This window comes from Podarcis tiliguerta, assembly GCF_965153285.1.
Source record: "Podarcis tiliguerta genome assembly, chromosome: 2".
In the NCBI taxonomy this organism is placed as follows: Eukaryota; Metazoa; Chordata; class Lepidosauria; order Squamata; family Lacertidae; genus Podarcis; species Podarcis tiliguerta.
In genome coordinates this window covers 11,589,505-11,607,570 of record NC_139535.1, presented here as the reverse complement: position 1 = coordinate 11,607,570, position 18,066 = coordinate 11,589,505, and the positions used below count along the sequence as shown (strand labels likewise).

At 45.1% G+C, this 18,066-nt stretch overlaps 1 protein-coding gene across 2 annotated transcripts; it reads right to left on the bottom strand.

Moving 5' to 3' along the window:
• Window positions 1-3,206: 3,206 nt before the first annotated feature.
• LOC310670981 (uncharacterized protein) lies at window positions 3,207-8,323 on the bottom strand. 2 transcript variants are annotated; one of them, XM_083426881.1, is made up of 6 exons: window positions 7,988-8,323; window positions 7,294-7,428; window positions 6,319-6,341; window positions 5,241-5,359; window positions 3,831-3,863; window positions 3,207-3,459 (listed from the first exon to the last, which is right to left on the bottom strand). In XM_083426881.1, exons 2-6 carry the CDS (start codon window positions 7,417-7,419, stop codon window positions 3,440-3,442), a joined length of 321 nt encoding a protein of 106 aa, XP_083283007.1. In that variant the 5' UTR covers window positions 7,420-7,428; window positions 7,988-8,323; the 3' UTR covers window positions 3,207-3,439. The 2 variants fall into 2 exon arrangements, with proteins under 2 accessions (XP_083283007.1, XP_083283006.1); XM_083426880.1 differs by lacking the exon at window positions 7,988-8,323 and having other exon boundaries at window positions 7,294-7,618.
• Between the last annotated feature and the right edge of the window lie 9,743 nt (window positions 8,324-18,066).

Below are 18,066 nucleotides of genomic sequence, written 5' to 3'. Positions count from 1 at the left end.
ACTCAAAGCAGCCAATTGCAAAGTCCCTCACCTGGCGGAGGTGAGCAAGGTGAGGCCGCCTGGATCTAAGCCACCGAAGACGCCACAGCAGTACAAGGGAGGCGCTAAAGACCCGAAATCAAGAACTCGGGCAGCTTCAAAACTCACAGGCGGCCGCCCTGCTAACAAGCGGGACGTTTTATGAATGGATAGACTGAGGGGCGGGGCAACCGCGTTCCACGCCGCAGCCAATCAGCGGCCCTTGGAACGCTCTTACACGGCCACGCCCCCGCGTCTCGATCCTGCGGGAGGAGTTCCGCCGATTTCCGGCGTCATTGCAAAATCGTGGTCTGCAGTTTGCAGGCTGCAAGTTAATGAGCGTTCGGTCTCTTCAGAGCAAATCGGTGGTTTGCTAGTTCTGCAGCTGCACCCTTTGATATGCAGAACTGGTGCTCCCACAGGTGCCACACGCTTTTCTGTACTTGTAAGAAATTGATATTTTTGCGTGGCTGCGTCTACTCTTGGAACCGCCTTCCTATTGACAGGCTCCTTCACTGTGCTATTTTTGCCGCCTGCTTAAAACATTTGTGTGTAGACAAGCCTATCCAGACACGCACAAGTCGTATATGTTCTATTTCCTTTTTATTTGATTTTACAAATATAATTTTGTAACGGTCCAAATACATCTCCGTATACGGAGATTACTCTGAATCTCAGGACTCCCCCGCCCTCCCTTTCATGGGTCCTATCGTTAACATTTGAAACTGCATATTATTCCTTAATCTACATTTTATATCACTCCATATTATCCATACCATTTGTTACATTCCAAGTGAGATTAAAATCCTGCTAACGTTTTCTTTTTTAAAGATTATTATTGATACAGCAAGAAAAAAGAAAAAACACAAATACCAAATTACATACAGGAATAACCATAGACACATAATTTTCTTAGCAAACAATAAAACATATATTGGTCTCAACACTAAAGACCCAACCTCCCGTCTATTCCATATTTCGATTTCATATTACTTATTCCCAATACACACTTTTATCATAATTAAACTTTTTCTTAATATATCTAATTTATTTTATCTACCTTGAAACTTTTACTGAAGTTCCTCGAATGCTGCAACAGAATTTAAACTACTATATTTATTTTTCAGATATTCTTTGAAAACCTCCCATTTTGAAACAAATTCCTGTTTTGATTTATTCTTTATTTTTTCTGATAGTTCCTCTAATTCGGCATATTCTGTCCCTGCTAACGTTTTCATCTGCTTGCAGTGGTTTCCTATTTCCTTTTGACTATTGCTGATTTAAATGATTTTTTAAAAAGGATCTGTTTTTAAGAGAAACACCCGGAAGTTTTATTTTTATAAACCACCGCAATAAAAGATTTTTAAAAGGGTTCTGTTTTGATTGCATGCAGTGATGTCCAAACACATGGGGGGGAGAGAGAGAGATGGCACATATTATGAGCAAACAATGCTCCAATGTGCTTATCTTGTGAACTTGCCATTTAAATTGTTTAATCATGACAAAAGCCCATTTCGAAAAAGGACAGGAAACCTTTTGGAAAGAGTGTATTCCCGAGGTTTGATGGCTCATACCACTTTTTTTTCTTTTTTCTTTTTGGAGTAATACCATTCTCCACTGTCCTCTCTATGTTCTAGTAGGGACACGGGTGGCGCTGTGGTCTAAACCACTGAGCCTCTTGGGCTTGCCGATCAGAAGGTTGGCAGTTTGAATCCCCGTGATGGAGTGAGCTCCTGTTGCTCTGTCCCAGCTCCTGCCAACCTAGCAGTTCGAAAGCACACCAGTGCAAGTAGATAAATAGGTACCGCTGCGGCAGGAAAGTAAATGGCGTTTGTGTGTGCTCTGGTTTCCATCACGGTGTTCCGTTGCGCCAGAAGCGGTTTAGTCCTGCTGGCCCCATGACCCGGAAAGCTGTGAACAAACACTGGCTCCCTCGGCCTGAAAGTGAGATGAGAGCTGCAACCCCATACTTGCAGGGGTTAACCGTCCAGGGGTCCTTTAGCTTTATCTATGTTCCAAAAGGTTTACACAATTTTGGCCACTAGTGTACAGTATATGGATAAATGTCCAGAAATTTGCCATTCCATAATATAATGTGGGGGGTGGACCTTCCTGTATTTTGAGAAGGGGTTGCCAGGTTTTATCTTATTTTTATTTTTTAAAGGATATTCTAGGCATTTTGCCTCTGGGTGGGGGTTTGTGTGATCACCCAGCTTCCAGCGTTAAAAATCCCCCAGGCGCTTTTTGCAACTGGCGCAGGTCCAATTGCGACCATGCTGAGATTTTTGGATACCATGTTCGCTACTGACGTCTCAACTTGGCTGGCCCCTCCAGCTTTCTTACTTAGATATTCAGGAGAACTTAATGCATTTATATACCACCCTTTTCTCTACTAAGTACACCCCCAGTTAATTTCCACAACGACCCTGTGAGGGAATATGGGGAAGGATCAGAAATATTCTCCTTGAAGCCAGAATTCGTTTTATTCTGAATTGTTTACCTTTGATGTTTCAGTGTGTTGTAAACTGCTTTGAGTTTTTTTGTTTAAAATATAAAGCAGTATAGAAATGAAATTGTTAAGTTGTGGGTGAACATATCAGACGACATAGCAATTCTCCAAACAGCTCTTGTTTATTCACAGGCCAGAACAGAACTGAACTGAAGGGTTCAGCCAGCCTGCTTATATAGAGCTCCAGTACAACGTAACTGTAACAACTTTCTGTAACTATCCAATCACTGAACGTCACTTTCAATCCCTTATTTGCATATGTGGACCTGAGCTATCTACAGTATCCCCCTGCTAGCGCAGGGTAAGAACTTCAGTACATAATAAAAATAATAAAAAATGGCATTGCACCCCCCCTCCAAATGGTGCCCAGACATTCCATTGTGGCGACTGTAACACAGGTTTAAGGTGTCATTTGGCAATTAACTTACGTATCAAAACTTTCTAACACTGATTGCTTCCGTTTTGTGAAATTGACAATTTGTAGTCCCTGCAGCGGTATCCTAGATTGCCAAATGTACCCCTGCGTCCAGAAGTGTAGGGGGATGCCTGACTTAGCCTCAGGCACCGGACCAAAGGAAAATACAACATATTCTAGAGTTTGTTGTCATCTATTTAATGGTGTTGATACATAGACACACACATGGATCCTTTGATTTTAAAAATTAAGAAATACACTGGAAGTTACTTTTCTACACATTTCTCTTCTTTTTCCGAAGGGGTGTGTCCCCAGAGGCAGCTCAAGGCAGCTTTTTGGCCCCACACAAAAGATGGGCAGGAGAGAAGGCAGCTTTTGGGAAGGAGAGAAGAGGTACTGGCGTCACGCAGAGAGGAATCCGCCAGGAGGATAGACATCGTGAACTTAGTTCAGGCATGCCCAAAGTCCATTTTGGGGGCCTAATTGCCCCTGTGAGTTTATCTCCTGATGTAAAATCCTAAAACAACAACAACAACGTCAATCCTAAAAGCAGCTCAACAATTCCAACCCTAAAAAACCTCAACATCTTTGGTTTGCCCTCTGGTTGGCCTCCACAGCTCTTCACTTCATCAAATCTGACCCTCTTTGAAAAAGCTTTGTACACCACTGGCTTAGATCCACTCCAGGGATCATTGAGGAAGGGGGTTCCTTTCCTGACTGGACTGTGGGCCTCACCTCGGCTTCACTGCTAGCGTAGCCCAACTTTGGGCCTCTGTCCTATTTTAAAAGCTCTGTGAAGCCACCATTCTCTCTCCCAATAGCCAACTGGCCAAGGACGAAGGAGGAGAGCAATAACTATGATTGATTGATTGAGACTCCTCAGCTTACCTTTCCGCACAGAGAGTCCTGACCTTATAGTGCCTGTGAAAGGGAAAGCAAGAGAGATAAAGCATCACACACCGTCGTGGTGTTAATGAATGTTATAGCACACAAAAAGAGTCGGTTGATATCATTGTTTAGTCATAATCCCCTTTCTTGTAAACTGAAGCCATTGGTTTGAGTCCTACCCTCCAGAGCGGGAGAAGGCAATCTTGCTCCATCTTACATGCCCTTTAGATATTTGAAGATGGCTATTATATTGTCCTCTCAGTCTGCTCTTTTCCTTCTTGGTGGTGGCACCCTCCCTGTGGAACGCCCTCCCATCAGATGTCAAAGAGAACAACATCTACCAGACTTTTACAAGACATCTGAAGGCAGCCCTATTTAGGGAAGCTTTTAATGTTTGATGTATTAAAGGTAAAGGTACCCCTGCCCGTACAGGCCAGTCGTGTCCGACTCTAGGGTTGTGCGCCCATCTCACTTAAGAGGCCAAGGGCCAGTCTGTCCGAAGACACTTCCGGGTCACGTGGCCAGCGTGACAAAGCTGCATCTGGCGAGCCATCACAGCACACGGAAACGGCGTTAACCTTCCCGCCAGTAAGCGGTCCCTATTTATCTACTTGCCCCCGGGGGTGCTTTCGAACTGCTAGGTTGGCAGGCGCTGGGACCGAGCAACAGGAGCGCACCCCGCCGCGGGGATTCGAACCGCCGACCTTTCGATCGGCAAGCCCTAGGCACTGAGGCTTTTACCCACAGCGCCACCCGCGTCCCTTTTAGTTTGATGTATTACGGTATATTAATATTTTGTTGGAAGCCACCCAGAGTGGCGGGGGAGACCCAGCCAGATGGGTGGGGTATAAATAATAAATTATTATTATTATTCCAGGCTAAACATACCCAACTCCCTTAACCATTCCTCGGTTTCCAGAACCTTGTTTGTCTTTTCACTTGTTTCCAAATAATCACATTTGACTTCTGTTTATGAGATCTTTTGTCTCTGTCATCACCATACACAAGGATAACTACTATCTGCTTTTGAAAATCAACCTCTTAAGGTTATTGCCTTAAAGTGCTGGAGGCTAAGGCCTGGCTAAACCTGAGTTGTGACAGAGTGTCATTGAAACTACCGCACTAATTATTAAATTCACCACAATATTCTTGCAAAAAAACCACCTGATTTCAGTGGGCCTTAAGTCATACAAAGCTTTAGCCACAGAAGTGTGTGAGTTTTTTCTCGTGTCCTTGCATAAATTTCCATGTGGGACACTGTTGCTGAAGGAATAAACATGTTTTCAGAGAAGGGAAAGTTGTGGCCTTCACAATGTTGTTGGTCTCCTAGAATTAGAGGACACCTTGAGTTTTTCCTCAACCACATCTGCACCAGTTCAATATCCAGCATGAAATTCTTGTAGCTATTACCTTTGAACTGCCGAAAGAAACTTGCCAGAAATGTATTGATATGACCGAAGTTCCAGAATTTGCACATCAATCCATAAGGGATATTGTTGGTACCCCCAAATGTCGATCTCTCCTTGTCCCTGTCGAGAAATAAAAGGTTTAAAAACACCAACTTGCTCTCCAACCTAGAATTCCCAAAGGAAGCAAAAAGAGGAGAGGGGGGGGGGAGGATCACAAAGGTCTCAGAAACCAGTTGGACAGATTCAAGGTGAAAAATAAGAGGAAAGGAATATTGAAATAAGCAGTGCAGGGAATAGAAGTGTGAACAATGGTTTGTTGGAAGAAAAACAAAACCTAAAATTAATACAAGCAGGGAACCCCACATTAAGATGAATAGCAAAGAAGCCCAAGACTATGGACAGAGGTAAAGGTTAAGGTAAAGGGACCTCTGACCATTAGGTCCAGTCGTGGCCAACTCTGGGGTTGCGACTCACATCTTGCTTTATTGGCCGAGGGAGCCGGCATACAGCTTCCGGGTCATGTGGCCAGCATGACTGAGCCGATTCTGGCGAACCAGAGCAGCGCACAGAAACACCGTTTACCTTCCCGCCAGAGCGGTACCTATTTATCTACTTGCACTTTGGTGTGCTTTCGAACTGTTAGGTGGGCAGGAGCAGGGACCGAGCAACGGGAGCTCACCCCGTCGCAGGGATTCAAACCACCGACCTTCTGATCAGCAAGTCCTAGGCTCTGTTGTTTAACCCACAGCACCACCCAGTCCCAGAGGACAGAGGATGGACAGAGATGGACAGAGGATGGAGACGTAAAACATTACTCCAATGGGAAATAAACTGTTTAGATTTTAGATAGCAACTTGAAACGCTGCCATAGATACATCCCTGTTTTGGAAAAGGAAAGAGAATCAGAATTACAGCAGGAAGAATCAAAAGATAGAAACTGAGGGGAGGGGAGTTTTGAAGTGAAAATAGGAACCTCAGAAAAAAATGGGCCCCTAATGATTTGTTAAAAGTTGGAAGTCACAAAGTCCCACCTTCACAGAACCGCAAAGTGCAAAGGAAAAGGAGAGGGATCTGCTTACCTCTGCGAAGTGCTTCCATGATCCTGCAGGGGAAAGAGAAAAAGAAGAGAACTCAGCATCCACGACTGGCCATATGTCGAAGCCCACACCCCATGCCTCAGTCCAGCCAGGGTAATGTCATAAAATCAGAGCACAGCCTCTTAAATGAAGCCCTGAGCAGGAACAAAAGAGGACCAGTAAAGGATCAGACCAAGAGTCCACCCAGTCCAGTCCCCTCTTGGCAAGAGCAGCTTCGGGGAAGCTCACAAACAGGCCAGGAAAGCAACATCACTAGTTTGGGAGCCAGCAGCAGACCCATGGAATCATAGAGTTGGAAGAGACCACAAGGGCCATCAAGTCCAACCTCCTGCCAAGCAGGAAACACCATCAGAGCACTCCTGACATATGGTTGTCAAGCCTCTGCTTAAAGACCTCCAAAGAAGGAGACTCCACCACACTCCTTGGCAGCAAATTCCACTGTCGAACAGCTCTTACTGTCAGGAAGTTCTTCCTAATGTTTAGGTGGAATCTTCTTTCTTGTAGTTTGGATCCATTGCTCTGTGTCCGCTTCTCTGGAGCAGCAGAAAGCAACCTTTCTCCCTCCTCTATGTGACATCCTTTTATATATTTGAACATGGCTATCATACCACCCCTTAACCTCCTTTTCTCCAGGCTAAACATGCCCAGCTCCCTTAGCCGTTCCTCATAAGGCATCGTTTCCAGGCCTTTGACCATTTTGGTTGCCCTCCTCTGGAGGGCCAAGAGCAGAAAACATCTGATTCCATCATTGTTAAGTAACAGAAATCTCTAGTCTGCATTAAGGTGAGCATTCTCTGCTTGTTCTCTTAGATGCTCCTGCACCTAACATAAGAGAACCAGCTCCCAGCTCCACAAAACCAAGCAACGTCCCTTTTTGTACAATGACAAAGGCAGGGACTGGTCCGGTAGTGACCTTGACCTGGAGAAAAGCTTGGGCTGCTGATGCCGCTCTCCTACCTGCATGAGTTTCCTCACAATCTCATTCTCCACCTCTTCCAGCTCCTTCAGCAGTTGGTATTCCTGTTCATCCAGAAACGAATGTAGCTGCCTAAACTGACCCTTCATCTTCTGCCTATCAGACATTAGTTGCTCCTGCAAGAAATAGATGGAAGAAAAACAGGCTGTTAGCAACATTGCCACTCCTTCTGCAGGATGAAGAGGGTTTGAGGATTACGGCAGGGGAACAGGGCGGGTGCTTCTGAATTTTTAGATTTTCACAGAGGGTGCGTCAGTTTTCAAGCAAAGGAAGATTTTCCTTCCCATCAGAACAGGCGTCCCCAAGTAAATACAGTGGTACCTCGGGTTACATACACTTCAGGTTAAATATGCTTCAGGTTACAGACTCCGTTAACCCAGAAATAGTACCTCGGGTTAAGAACTTTGCTTCAGGATGAGAACAGAAATCGTGCTCTGGTGGCGCGACGGCAGCAGGAGGCCCCATTAGCTAAAGTGGTGCTTCAGGTTAAGAAGAGTTTCAGGTTAAGAACGTACCTCCAGAACGAATTAAGTACTTAACCCGAGGTACCACTGTAGACATCTAAAAGAGTGGAGCTGCCTGATGGCTTCAGGATGTAATTTTATATCTCCTCCCCCCTGCCCAACATTAGTTCTTTGGATTATTTCCTTACTTCCCAGTAAGAGCGACACTTACAAGCAGGCGGTGACTGGTCTTTTCTGTTCTGTTATACGCCAGGTTTTCTGCTGCCTCCTCCTTCAGAGTCTCCGGGCACCTGCAGGGCTGATCCTGAAGAGAAAAACCAAATTTCTCATTTGGGTCCTGGTGAGAGGTTTCTAGGAGATAACCATCATAATCGTCATTGAGACAGAGAGAGGAAAATAAGAGAGAGAGGACAGTTGAATTATGTTATTGTTCCCCAGGTTTTGAGACTGCAGAGCCTGCTTCTGCCATCCAGAGTATTGAGCCTACGACAGATGCAATTGATGAGTGTTATGGAGAAATGTTGAGAAAAGACCCAGAAAGACCCATTTCCAGGAAATGTCATTCACTTTCTATCACAGGTTGGATTTCCTTCTTTTTAAATTATCATTCAAACAAATTGCCCACTAATGCAAATAAAAGCTATCATACTACAGTGTGGGTATTGTGGCTGAGAAAGTGTTTCTAACATGTGATATAATAACATGCAGAGAGCGGAAGAGTTCGTGTCAACTCTGCAGTCAAGGATTGTTCTGAAGTTTCTTAGTCCCTGAGGATTTTGTTTTTTATGCACTTGTAGAGATTAGTTGATTGTAGCAGCAGCATGGCTTGGAGGGGTTGGTTAAAGCTGTTGGAATATATGGCTTGCTTCGTAAAAAACTGACCATGTATTTATCCAAGCACGTGGATCTGAACTTTGCTTGTAAATCTGAAATCTGCTTTCACCCTCCTCCTCATCTGAAACAGCTCACCAGATCCTACACTAATAGCCTCAGATCAAGCACCAGTGATAGACTTACATTAATACAACTGGTTTAAAACTCATGAATCTTGAGTTCTTTGCATGGTTTAGGGCTGGCAACAGGAGAAAGCAGGGTTGTTGTATGTCTCTAATGTTTTTCTTGTTTTCATGGCAGTATCTGTATATTGGAGCAGACCAGTATCTGCTCTGGTCCATGGGGTCACGAAGAGTCGGACACGACTGAACAACTAAACAACAACAACAACAACAACAACAATCTGTATATATAAATAGATTTGCTAACATGGAAATACAACCAAGGGGGGAAATCTTCACCTCTTGATCTGAGCCATCACAATACTTTTTCCTACCCTCCTTCAACACCCATAATTATTTTTCTGAAAACAGCTTTCATGGCACCGTCTTTGTGAGCCTGAAATGTTTATCTTCAACCTTACGCCAGTATGCCAACTACACCACAACTCCCACTTTATAACAGCAAGCAGCTCTGAGATGCCCAAAACATCATCCTTCTAGGTTTTATTATTTGCTTGCCTTTCTAAAGCAATTGTACATTTCTTTCCATTCCAAATAAACTGATGTATTAGTTATTTCCAATCTTGCAATGCTTGCTCTGCGCTTTGTATTATCAGATTCTGAAACAGGAAAGGCCATTTACAAAGTGCACTCATTTTGGCTGCATTTTTTCCCCCTAGAAAGGCCAACATAACATCGTTCAGTCTTTCTAGATCAGCTGAATTTATTTATTTTTACATAATCATACCTAATATACACATCTAGTGGAGTCTTATAAACAAGCCTCAGTCCCATAAAAGCCAATGTCTGTCTTAAGATGTGTAAAATATAATTACATGAGAGGCCTCCTGAGCATGTGCAGAGTCAATTGACAGCAGACTGCATCCCTCACACCTAGGATTAGAGGGATAAATGCTCACTCAGAGGAGACAGTGGTTTGCGGACAGCCTTTAACCTTGATTGCTGAATGGCTCAGTTTGTTAGAGCATGGTGCTTATAACATGAAGGTTGCAGGTCCGATCCCCTTATGGGACAACTGCATATTCCTGTATTGCAGGGGGTTGGACTAGATGATCCCCAAATCCCTTTCAAGTCTACAATTCTATGATTTTAATTCCCATCATATATACTGTTGGGTGTAGTGAAGGGTTAACCTTCTGTGCCTCGAGGCTGAGGGGAAGGGCTTGCCAGGGAAGTGAGGATGTGACCTCACAGGATGTGACGTAAGCAGTTTGGAATGCTGTCTGTGTTCAGTGTGGAAATCGAAAGTGCAGTCTGTTAACTGCGGCTCCAAGGAGGGAGCAGAGAAAATGCAGCTAGAGTCAGCTGGAGATTTGACTGTGTAAATACGTGCTTTTGGAACAGTAAAGAGATTTTAGAAACAGAAGCAACGGCTTGGGAAAATGCTCTTTTCATCACACGCGTCTGCTGTGCAATTCTGCTGATGATTTTACGACCTGCAGAGGCTCGCACAGAGGGAGCGTGCCGGACGCCATAAATCTATCCAAAGAGATTTATTGGAAAAAGGTCAACCCACATATGCTAGCTGTTCCTATTAATGGTTCGTTCTTACCTTGTAGTCTTGGACGGCTTCTTCCACAGGAACCACCCTGTGGCCGCTGTGCCCTGTGCCGGGGCAAAAGAGGTCCAGCGTCTTCTGGTGCCTCTGACATTTTGAGCGCCTCCTTTGAGCATCTCTCTCTGCAACATAATCCCACTCACTGATGACTCCAACCAAATCTGCGAGAAGCCTGTTTTGCCTGAAGTCCTTTTCTACAACCGTTCTGCACTCAGGGCACCTGGTTCTCTCACCAGACTCCTCCCAGCATCTCAAGATGCAGGTCTTGCAGAAGTTGTGCCCGCAGCCCAGTTCCACTGGACGAGTAAAGTAACTGAGGCAGACGCAACAGGTGACTTCACTCTGGATCCTCTTCCTATACTTGTCCACATCCATGACTTCACTCCTGTTTTAACAGACCAGCTGCACCTGGAAGAGAGATGGAGCAGAGTTAGGATCCCTGTGAACTTTAATCTGAAATGGGAAATGTAAGCTCTGCCCCATCTCAGCAGTGGGACCCGCCCTGTGCAATGCCCTCCCATCAGATGTCAAGGAGATGAAAGAAATACACAACTTTTAGAAGACATCAGAAGGCAGCCTTGTATCTGGAAGCTTTTAATGTTTGACATTTTATTACATTTTATATGTGGGATCAAAGAAATGCATCTCCTACACCCTGGAAAGAAAGATGATCACCCTCAAGTATTTAGGAAAGGCAAATCTCATCACAAGAACTACAAAGGGGGACAGATTCCTCCTCCCCAGAACAGCCATGGGGTCTGTTGCTCAGTGGGTATCACGCCCCACCACGCGCGCTGCGGCTGGAGCCCAGCCCCCGCGCGATTGGGGGGATTCCCTGCAGCATCACCCCCTGGCCAGCCAATCGGCTGGTTCTGAGGGCGTGGCCTGCCCTATTTAAGGCAGGACGCGGCTGGGGATCTCCTCTTTGCCGCCTGCCAGCTGTTCCGGTTTTTCCCCCCGTCTTCCTTCCCTATAAGGTTTTTGTCCTGCATCTGCTTTGCAGACCAAAGGTCCTAGCTCAATTCCTAAAATCTCCAGGAAGGATTGGGAGGGACCCATGTCTGCAACCTGAACTGCAATTGCCCAATGTTTCCCCCCATGGACAGCTGCAAAATTGCCGGTGGTCTTGGCAGACCACTTAATGATTTGCTTTCGTTTGATTCCTGCAATGTAGGGGGTTGGACTAGATGACCCTTGGGGTCCCTTCCAACTCTGCAATTCTACGATCCTATTAGTTTCTGGCTTGTTTTAGCAATTGCAGTGCACTGTGTTCAATGGTTTTGAATTGCATTTTGTTCATTTTTTTTCTTGAATGGTATTTTAATACGTTTGCCATTTGCATTCCAAATAATTTAACATTTAATGCAATAAAAATATAATAAATGCAGCAATAAAAAATACAATCAAAATCAACATGGATGTTTAATGGTGGCCACCTCAGTTAAGCTTGGCATTGAAGTTTTTCGCCGTGTGGAAAACCCCTGGTCCAGAAACAGCTTCCTTTGTATTTTATTTTATTTAACAAACACACCACTTTTTATAATAAAATCTCAAGGCAGTTGACAATAAATGTTTAAAGGACATTGGAGAGGAGGTAAACCGGGGGCTGGATGTAAGAGAAGCACTTTTAACTTCATTTAAACAGATCATCATGATGCAGATCACAAAGAGGACGCCGTATTATTTGCCGCGTTTCTTAGTTGCTGTGTACAGAAACTTGGCTCTTGGAGAGGTTATATCGGCTAAAATCCAGGTGTAAACACAAAGCAAAATCGCTTGCGATAGGAAAGTCCTAAAACGCTCATCCGTCAACACAAATAAGAACAGGTTGCGGCCAATCGTGGGAAGTACTAAAAACGGCGTGGATGGCGCAGGAATTTTTGGGAGCTAGAAATCTGAACCCTTCATTTCATATACAGGTTTTCTATAGCTCACTCGGGTCGCGGAAAGAGACCTGCTGTCCCGATTCTTTTAAAGAATCGTCAGTGATGACCAGGAAGGACAAAACCGAGGCCAGGGGGGAAGAACCACCGTCATTCATCTTCCCATCACTAAATAAAGCCCACCCACACGTGTCGTGTACACGTGACGACATCCCCGCGCAAAGGGCACGGAAATGAACCCTCAGCGTTACGCGCGACCTTGTTGAGCCATAAATCTCGCTCAACTCCTTGATCGGGGTCTGCAAATGGGGTCGGAGAAAAAGATTACCTTTATTTTTCCGAAATCGGACAGAGCAGAGATAGGGAGCAAATGAAAGAGAGGGGGATATCACAAAACTAAAAGCCATTCACACGACCGTGTACACGTATCTTCCGCGCAACATGCTAGGAAAGGGTCCTGCCGGGTGAGGCGCTCCTATAGAGCAATGAATCTCTCTCACCTTAGAGATCTTGAGGGACGAGATCGGTGAGCAAAGCGGATCCGAGCCGGAGATTCCTTCCGTCTCCACGTCCGGCCAAAGCAGGAATTCGTAGCGCTCCTAATCCGGCGGAGAGAGGAGCAAGGCGACCCCTTTTTGCCCGATCCGGAGCAGTTCAGGTGAGCAGCAAGAGGAGGAGCCGAATCAGCAGGCAACGAAATCAAAATCGCCGCCGCGAGAAAAGGAGCCAGTCAGAGACTGCAACTCTGTGGATGAATGGATAATGGTTGTGAATGGAGAAGCGGAGGCGGGCCAACGCCGCTTCACTTGGCAGCCAATCAGCTCTTGAGGGGCTCCAAAATGCAGATCTGCGATTCTTATCTCTATATATGGAGAATTGAGGCAACTGTAACCAGGGAGCCAATCAATTCAGGCAAGGTCGCATCCCTGCTCTTACTCTGCATTCAAACAGGGGTGCGTGTCTGCATTTCAGAAAAGCATTTTATTGCATGATGTTCACATATAATAGATATAATTAAAAATGCAATCAGAAACAACCCTAGCTTCTGGTTATCATTACTTTGTGGGGAGCGGGAGCGGAACAGCAGCTTAAAGTTAGAACCGATAGTTCAGAGCATGCTTATGGGGTTTGCAGCCCAGAATTTCGTTGTCAGCAATATGCTGATGACACTCAGCTCTTCCTGTGAGGCAGCGCGTGTCCTGGACTTAGAAATGGACTGGATTAGGTAAACCCCGACCCACATAATCGATCGCGCGAAACAGCACGCGCACACCATTTGAAGGGCAGCGTCCACCAACTTTGGGGCTGGCCGCCTCAAATATTCTATATTTTATAGGACTTGGCTCCTATGCCGGAGACAAACTTTGCAGATTTTGATCTTATCAGGCTGGGACTCCCTTAGGCATTGGGAGAGGCTAAGCATCTGCAGCCCTGGAGGCATCCCCGCCCCCCTTTTTGCAAAAGCATTACCCCCGCGAGTGGGACTATGATTGGATCTTCTACTCGTCAACAAAGCCACTTGCAATTGAATGAGATACGCTTATCTCTTGCATGAAGCGACTGCCTTTCTGTCTTGCCTTGCAAGAATCGCTGCCCTGCTCCAAAGGGTGTGTCTAAATGAAGGGAAGGGAGGGCTAGGGGTTATTGTTCTAATGTAGACAATGGAGATAAATTTTAATTTATTTTTTTAATTGTCCAGTAGCACCTTAGAGACCAACTAAGTTTGTCCTGGGTATAAGCTTTCGTGTGCATGCACACTTCTTCAGATACACTGAAACAGAAGTCACCAGACCCTTATATATAGTGGGAAGGTGGGGAGGGGGTGAGTGGTTGACTCAGTGGGTATGGTAAACCTGTTGACTACTGTTAACGACTGCAATTACTCCTACAGGAAAAAGCAAGGGATAGTATAAAGGTAAAAGGATCCCTGACCATTAGGTCCAGTTGCGGACAACTCTGGGGTTGCGGCACTCATCTCTCTTTACTGGCCGAGGGAGCCGGCGTACAGCATGACTAAGCCGCTTCTGGCGAACCAGAGCAGCGCGCCGAAATTCCATTTACCTTCCCGCCGGAGTGGTACCTATTTATCTACTTGCACTTTGACGTGCTGTCGAACTGCTAGGTTGGCAGGAGTAGTTGCAGGAGCAAGTCGTGGGGATTCAAACCGATGACCTTTTGATCGGCAAGCCCTAGGCTCTGTGGTTTAACCCACAGCGCCACCCGCGTCCCAAGTCCAGTAGCACCTTAGAGACCAACTAAGTTTGTTCTTGGTATGAGCTTTCGTGTGCATGCACACTTCTTCAGATACACTGAAACAGAAGTCACCAGACCCTTATATATAGTGAGAGGGTGGGGAGGGGTATTACTCAGAAGGGTGGTGGGAATGGGTGATTAGCTGGTAGGTGTGGTAAACCTGTTGAGGACTGCAATTGGTCTTACAGGAAAAAGCAAGGGGTGAGATGGCTAAAAATAGCTTTATCATGTATAATGAGATAAGAATCGAATGTCTCTATTCCGACCAGGTCTCTCCATGGTTTTAAGTTTGGTAATAAGTTGCAATTCAGCAACTTCTCTTTCCAGTCTATTTCTGAAATTCTTTTGTAATAAGACAGCTATGAATCGTTCGAATCCCTGCAAAGGGGTGAGCTCCCGTTGCTTGATCCCTGCTCCTGCCAACCTAGCAGTTTGAAAGCACGTCAAAGTGCAAGCAGATAAATAGGTACCACTCCGGTGGGAAGGTAAACAGCGTTTCCGTGCGCTGCTCTGGTTCGCCAGAAGCGGCTTAGTCATGCTGGCCACATGACCCGGAAGCTGTACGCCGGCTCCCTCGGCCTGTAAAGCGAGAGGAGCGTGCAACCCCAGAGTCAGTCATGACTGGACCTAATGGTCAGGGGTCCCTTTACCCTTTACCTTTAAGATAGCTACAGTACTTTGAGATCTTGTATAGAATGTCCTGGGAGATTGAAGTGTTCTCCTACTGTTGGTCCAAATCTTCCGATGTGAGCAACCCTAGAATATATGCATACAGCATCCTTGGTTGGTTGGACAATACTAGGATCAAAATATTTGAAATCTCAGGTGACTCTGTAAACAACTAAACCAGCCTGGCGCTCAGTTCCATGTCTGTCTATTTACAACATGACCTACTTTTATAATGTTTCGATCCAAGCCCTGATGTTTCATCCACAAGGTCATTTAAAGTCACACTGTGTTGTGCACTTTCAAACAGCGGACTTGCACCTGCAGGTTTATCTCATTGGTTTTCTGCATTCTGACTGCGACTGCAAGAGATTTTTGTGGGCTCTAAACATTACACTACACTGGCTTAGAGTCTTGTCCTCTGGGCAGCCACAGCTGCTGCCCCTGTTCTCTGAGCTGCCCCCCTGCCCCATGGAGAGGTGCCTCCTCACAAGCACCCCCTTGGCCAGGACCTGAGGCACCATTCGCCTGGGGCGCTTGTAGCCAGGGCTGCCTACAAAACAACCCCTAGGCACCCTCTTCCCTTCTTTTAGACCAGGGATAGGCAACCTAAGGCCCGTGCCTTCTCAATCCAGTCTGGGAATCAGTGTCTTTTCATATGAGTAGAATGTGTCCTTTAACTTAAAATGCATCTCTGGTTTATTTGTGTGGGGAAAGGAATTTGTTCTTGCAAGGCATGCCAGAAGGCAGTTGCTTCATGCAAGAGATAAGCGTATTAGATTCAATTGCAAATGGGCTGTTCAAGAGTAGAAGATCCATTCCCACTCCCGCTGGTAATGCTTTTGCAAAAAAAGGGGGAAATGAGTCAGCATGGGAACCAACTCCTATAAAATATAAAATATTTGAGGGGGTCAGCCCCCCACCCTAAGTTGGTGGATGTTGCCCTTCAAACAATGTACAGTGGAACCTCAGGTTGCGAACGTGATCTGTGCGGGAAGCACATTTGCAACCCGCAGTGCCGTGTCTGTGCGGGTCACAATTTGGAGTGTCTGCGCATGTGCGAGCGCCGAAACCCGGAAGTAACCCGTTCTGGTACTTCTGGGTTCGGCGCAGTGCGCAACTCAACAACACGTAACCTGAAGCGTCTGTAACCCGAGGTACCACTGTACATGTGCTGTGTCATGTGATCAGTAATGTGGGTCAGGGTTTACCTAATCCAAGTCCATGACATTTGCTGCCTCACCTGCAGATGCTGTGTATTATCTTCTTTCTTCTTCTTTGGCGACCACCTGTAGCCGAGTAAGATTGTCTTCCATGAACACGGCCTTAACAGTGAGTCTGTAAGGGCCAGTTCTGGACCCACACGTCCTTCCACAGTGGGGACCTAGGTTTCCGGGCGGTAGTTGATCACGGTGAGGGTTTGCCAAGTGTGCCTTCCTTTTCCCAAGTGTGCCTCCCTTTTGTCCTGAGTTTGATCATCTTCAACCCCATGACACCTTTAGTAGAGGCTGTTCTCCAATTGCAGCGCTCACAGGCCAGTGTTTCCCAGTTGTCAGTGTTTATACTACATTTTTTTAGATTTGCCTTGAGTACTGTTACATTGCAACAAGAATAAGACGAGCAATGATGACAGCAACGGAGTTAAAATTGCAAACATCGAAGGAACGATAATAAACAGTAGTGACATTTGAATTGAATCCTTAAAACCTTAAAAGTCGAAACCTGGTCATAAATATAAGTACCAATTTTGTGATTCGGCCATATCTCCACTGTTATCTGTAGTACAATAGTACTTATATTGTCATATTTTATTTTATAAATTGCTTGCTGGTCACTGACCGTATTAAAGATATTTGATTTGATTTTGATTTGCCTTGAGAGAGTCTTTGAACCTCTTTTGTTGACCACCAGCATTACACTTTCCACTTTTAAGTTTGGAATAGAGTAGTTGCTTTGGAAGACGATCATCAGGCATCCGCACAACAGGACCAGTCCAACAAAGTTGATGTTGAAGAATCAGTGCTTCAACACCATATTGCTGTTGAATCATCATATTACTGTTGAATCAGCATATTGCTGACAACGCGCTCCAAAACTCTGGGCTCCAAACCCCATAAACATGCTCTTTGTTCTAACTTCAAGCTGCTGTTCTGCACCCCGCTTCCCCCAAAGAAAGGACAGACTAGCAGCTATGGTTGTCGTTGATTGCAAATTATGTTTTTTATAGGCAGTGCTTTTTTCCTGGGGGGACGCATACCCCTATACATTTTGTGAATCTAAGTTTGGCCTCATTAAGGGGCAGTATTTCAATATGAGTAGGAAAGTGAGAGTACCCCTAAACATTTTTTTAAAGAAAAAAGCACTGATTTTTGTGAAAATGCAATAAAATGATTTTCTGAAATGTAGACTCGCCCCCCCCAAATGCAGAATAAGAGCAGGGATGAGACATGCGCTGCCTCACCGGCAGATGCTGTAAAGGAGACCCAGAGCTGGGTGTCATCAGCATATTGCTGACAACGAAATTCTGGGCTCCAAACCCCATAAACATGCTCTGATCTAACTTTAAGCTGCTGTTCCGCTCCCGCTCCCCACAAAGCAATGATAACCAGAAGCTATGGTTGTTGCTGATTGCATTTTAAATTATATCTATTATATGTGAACATCATGCAATAAAACGGACAATTTTTATTTTTCAAAATTTCTATTGATTTTCCAAAATTTTAAACAAACAAACAAACAAACAAACAAACATAAATCATAACTGAAATTGATCAATCTTAGTAACATTGTTAAATGACTTCCTCAAATCCCCCTAGCTGAATTTCAGTGTATATCACTGTAACAGTTTTCCAAAACCAATTTTTCTCGTAATATTAACTTATTCACTTAACATCTTTCTTTCTTTCCATTTTGA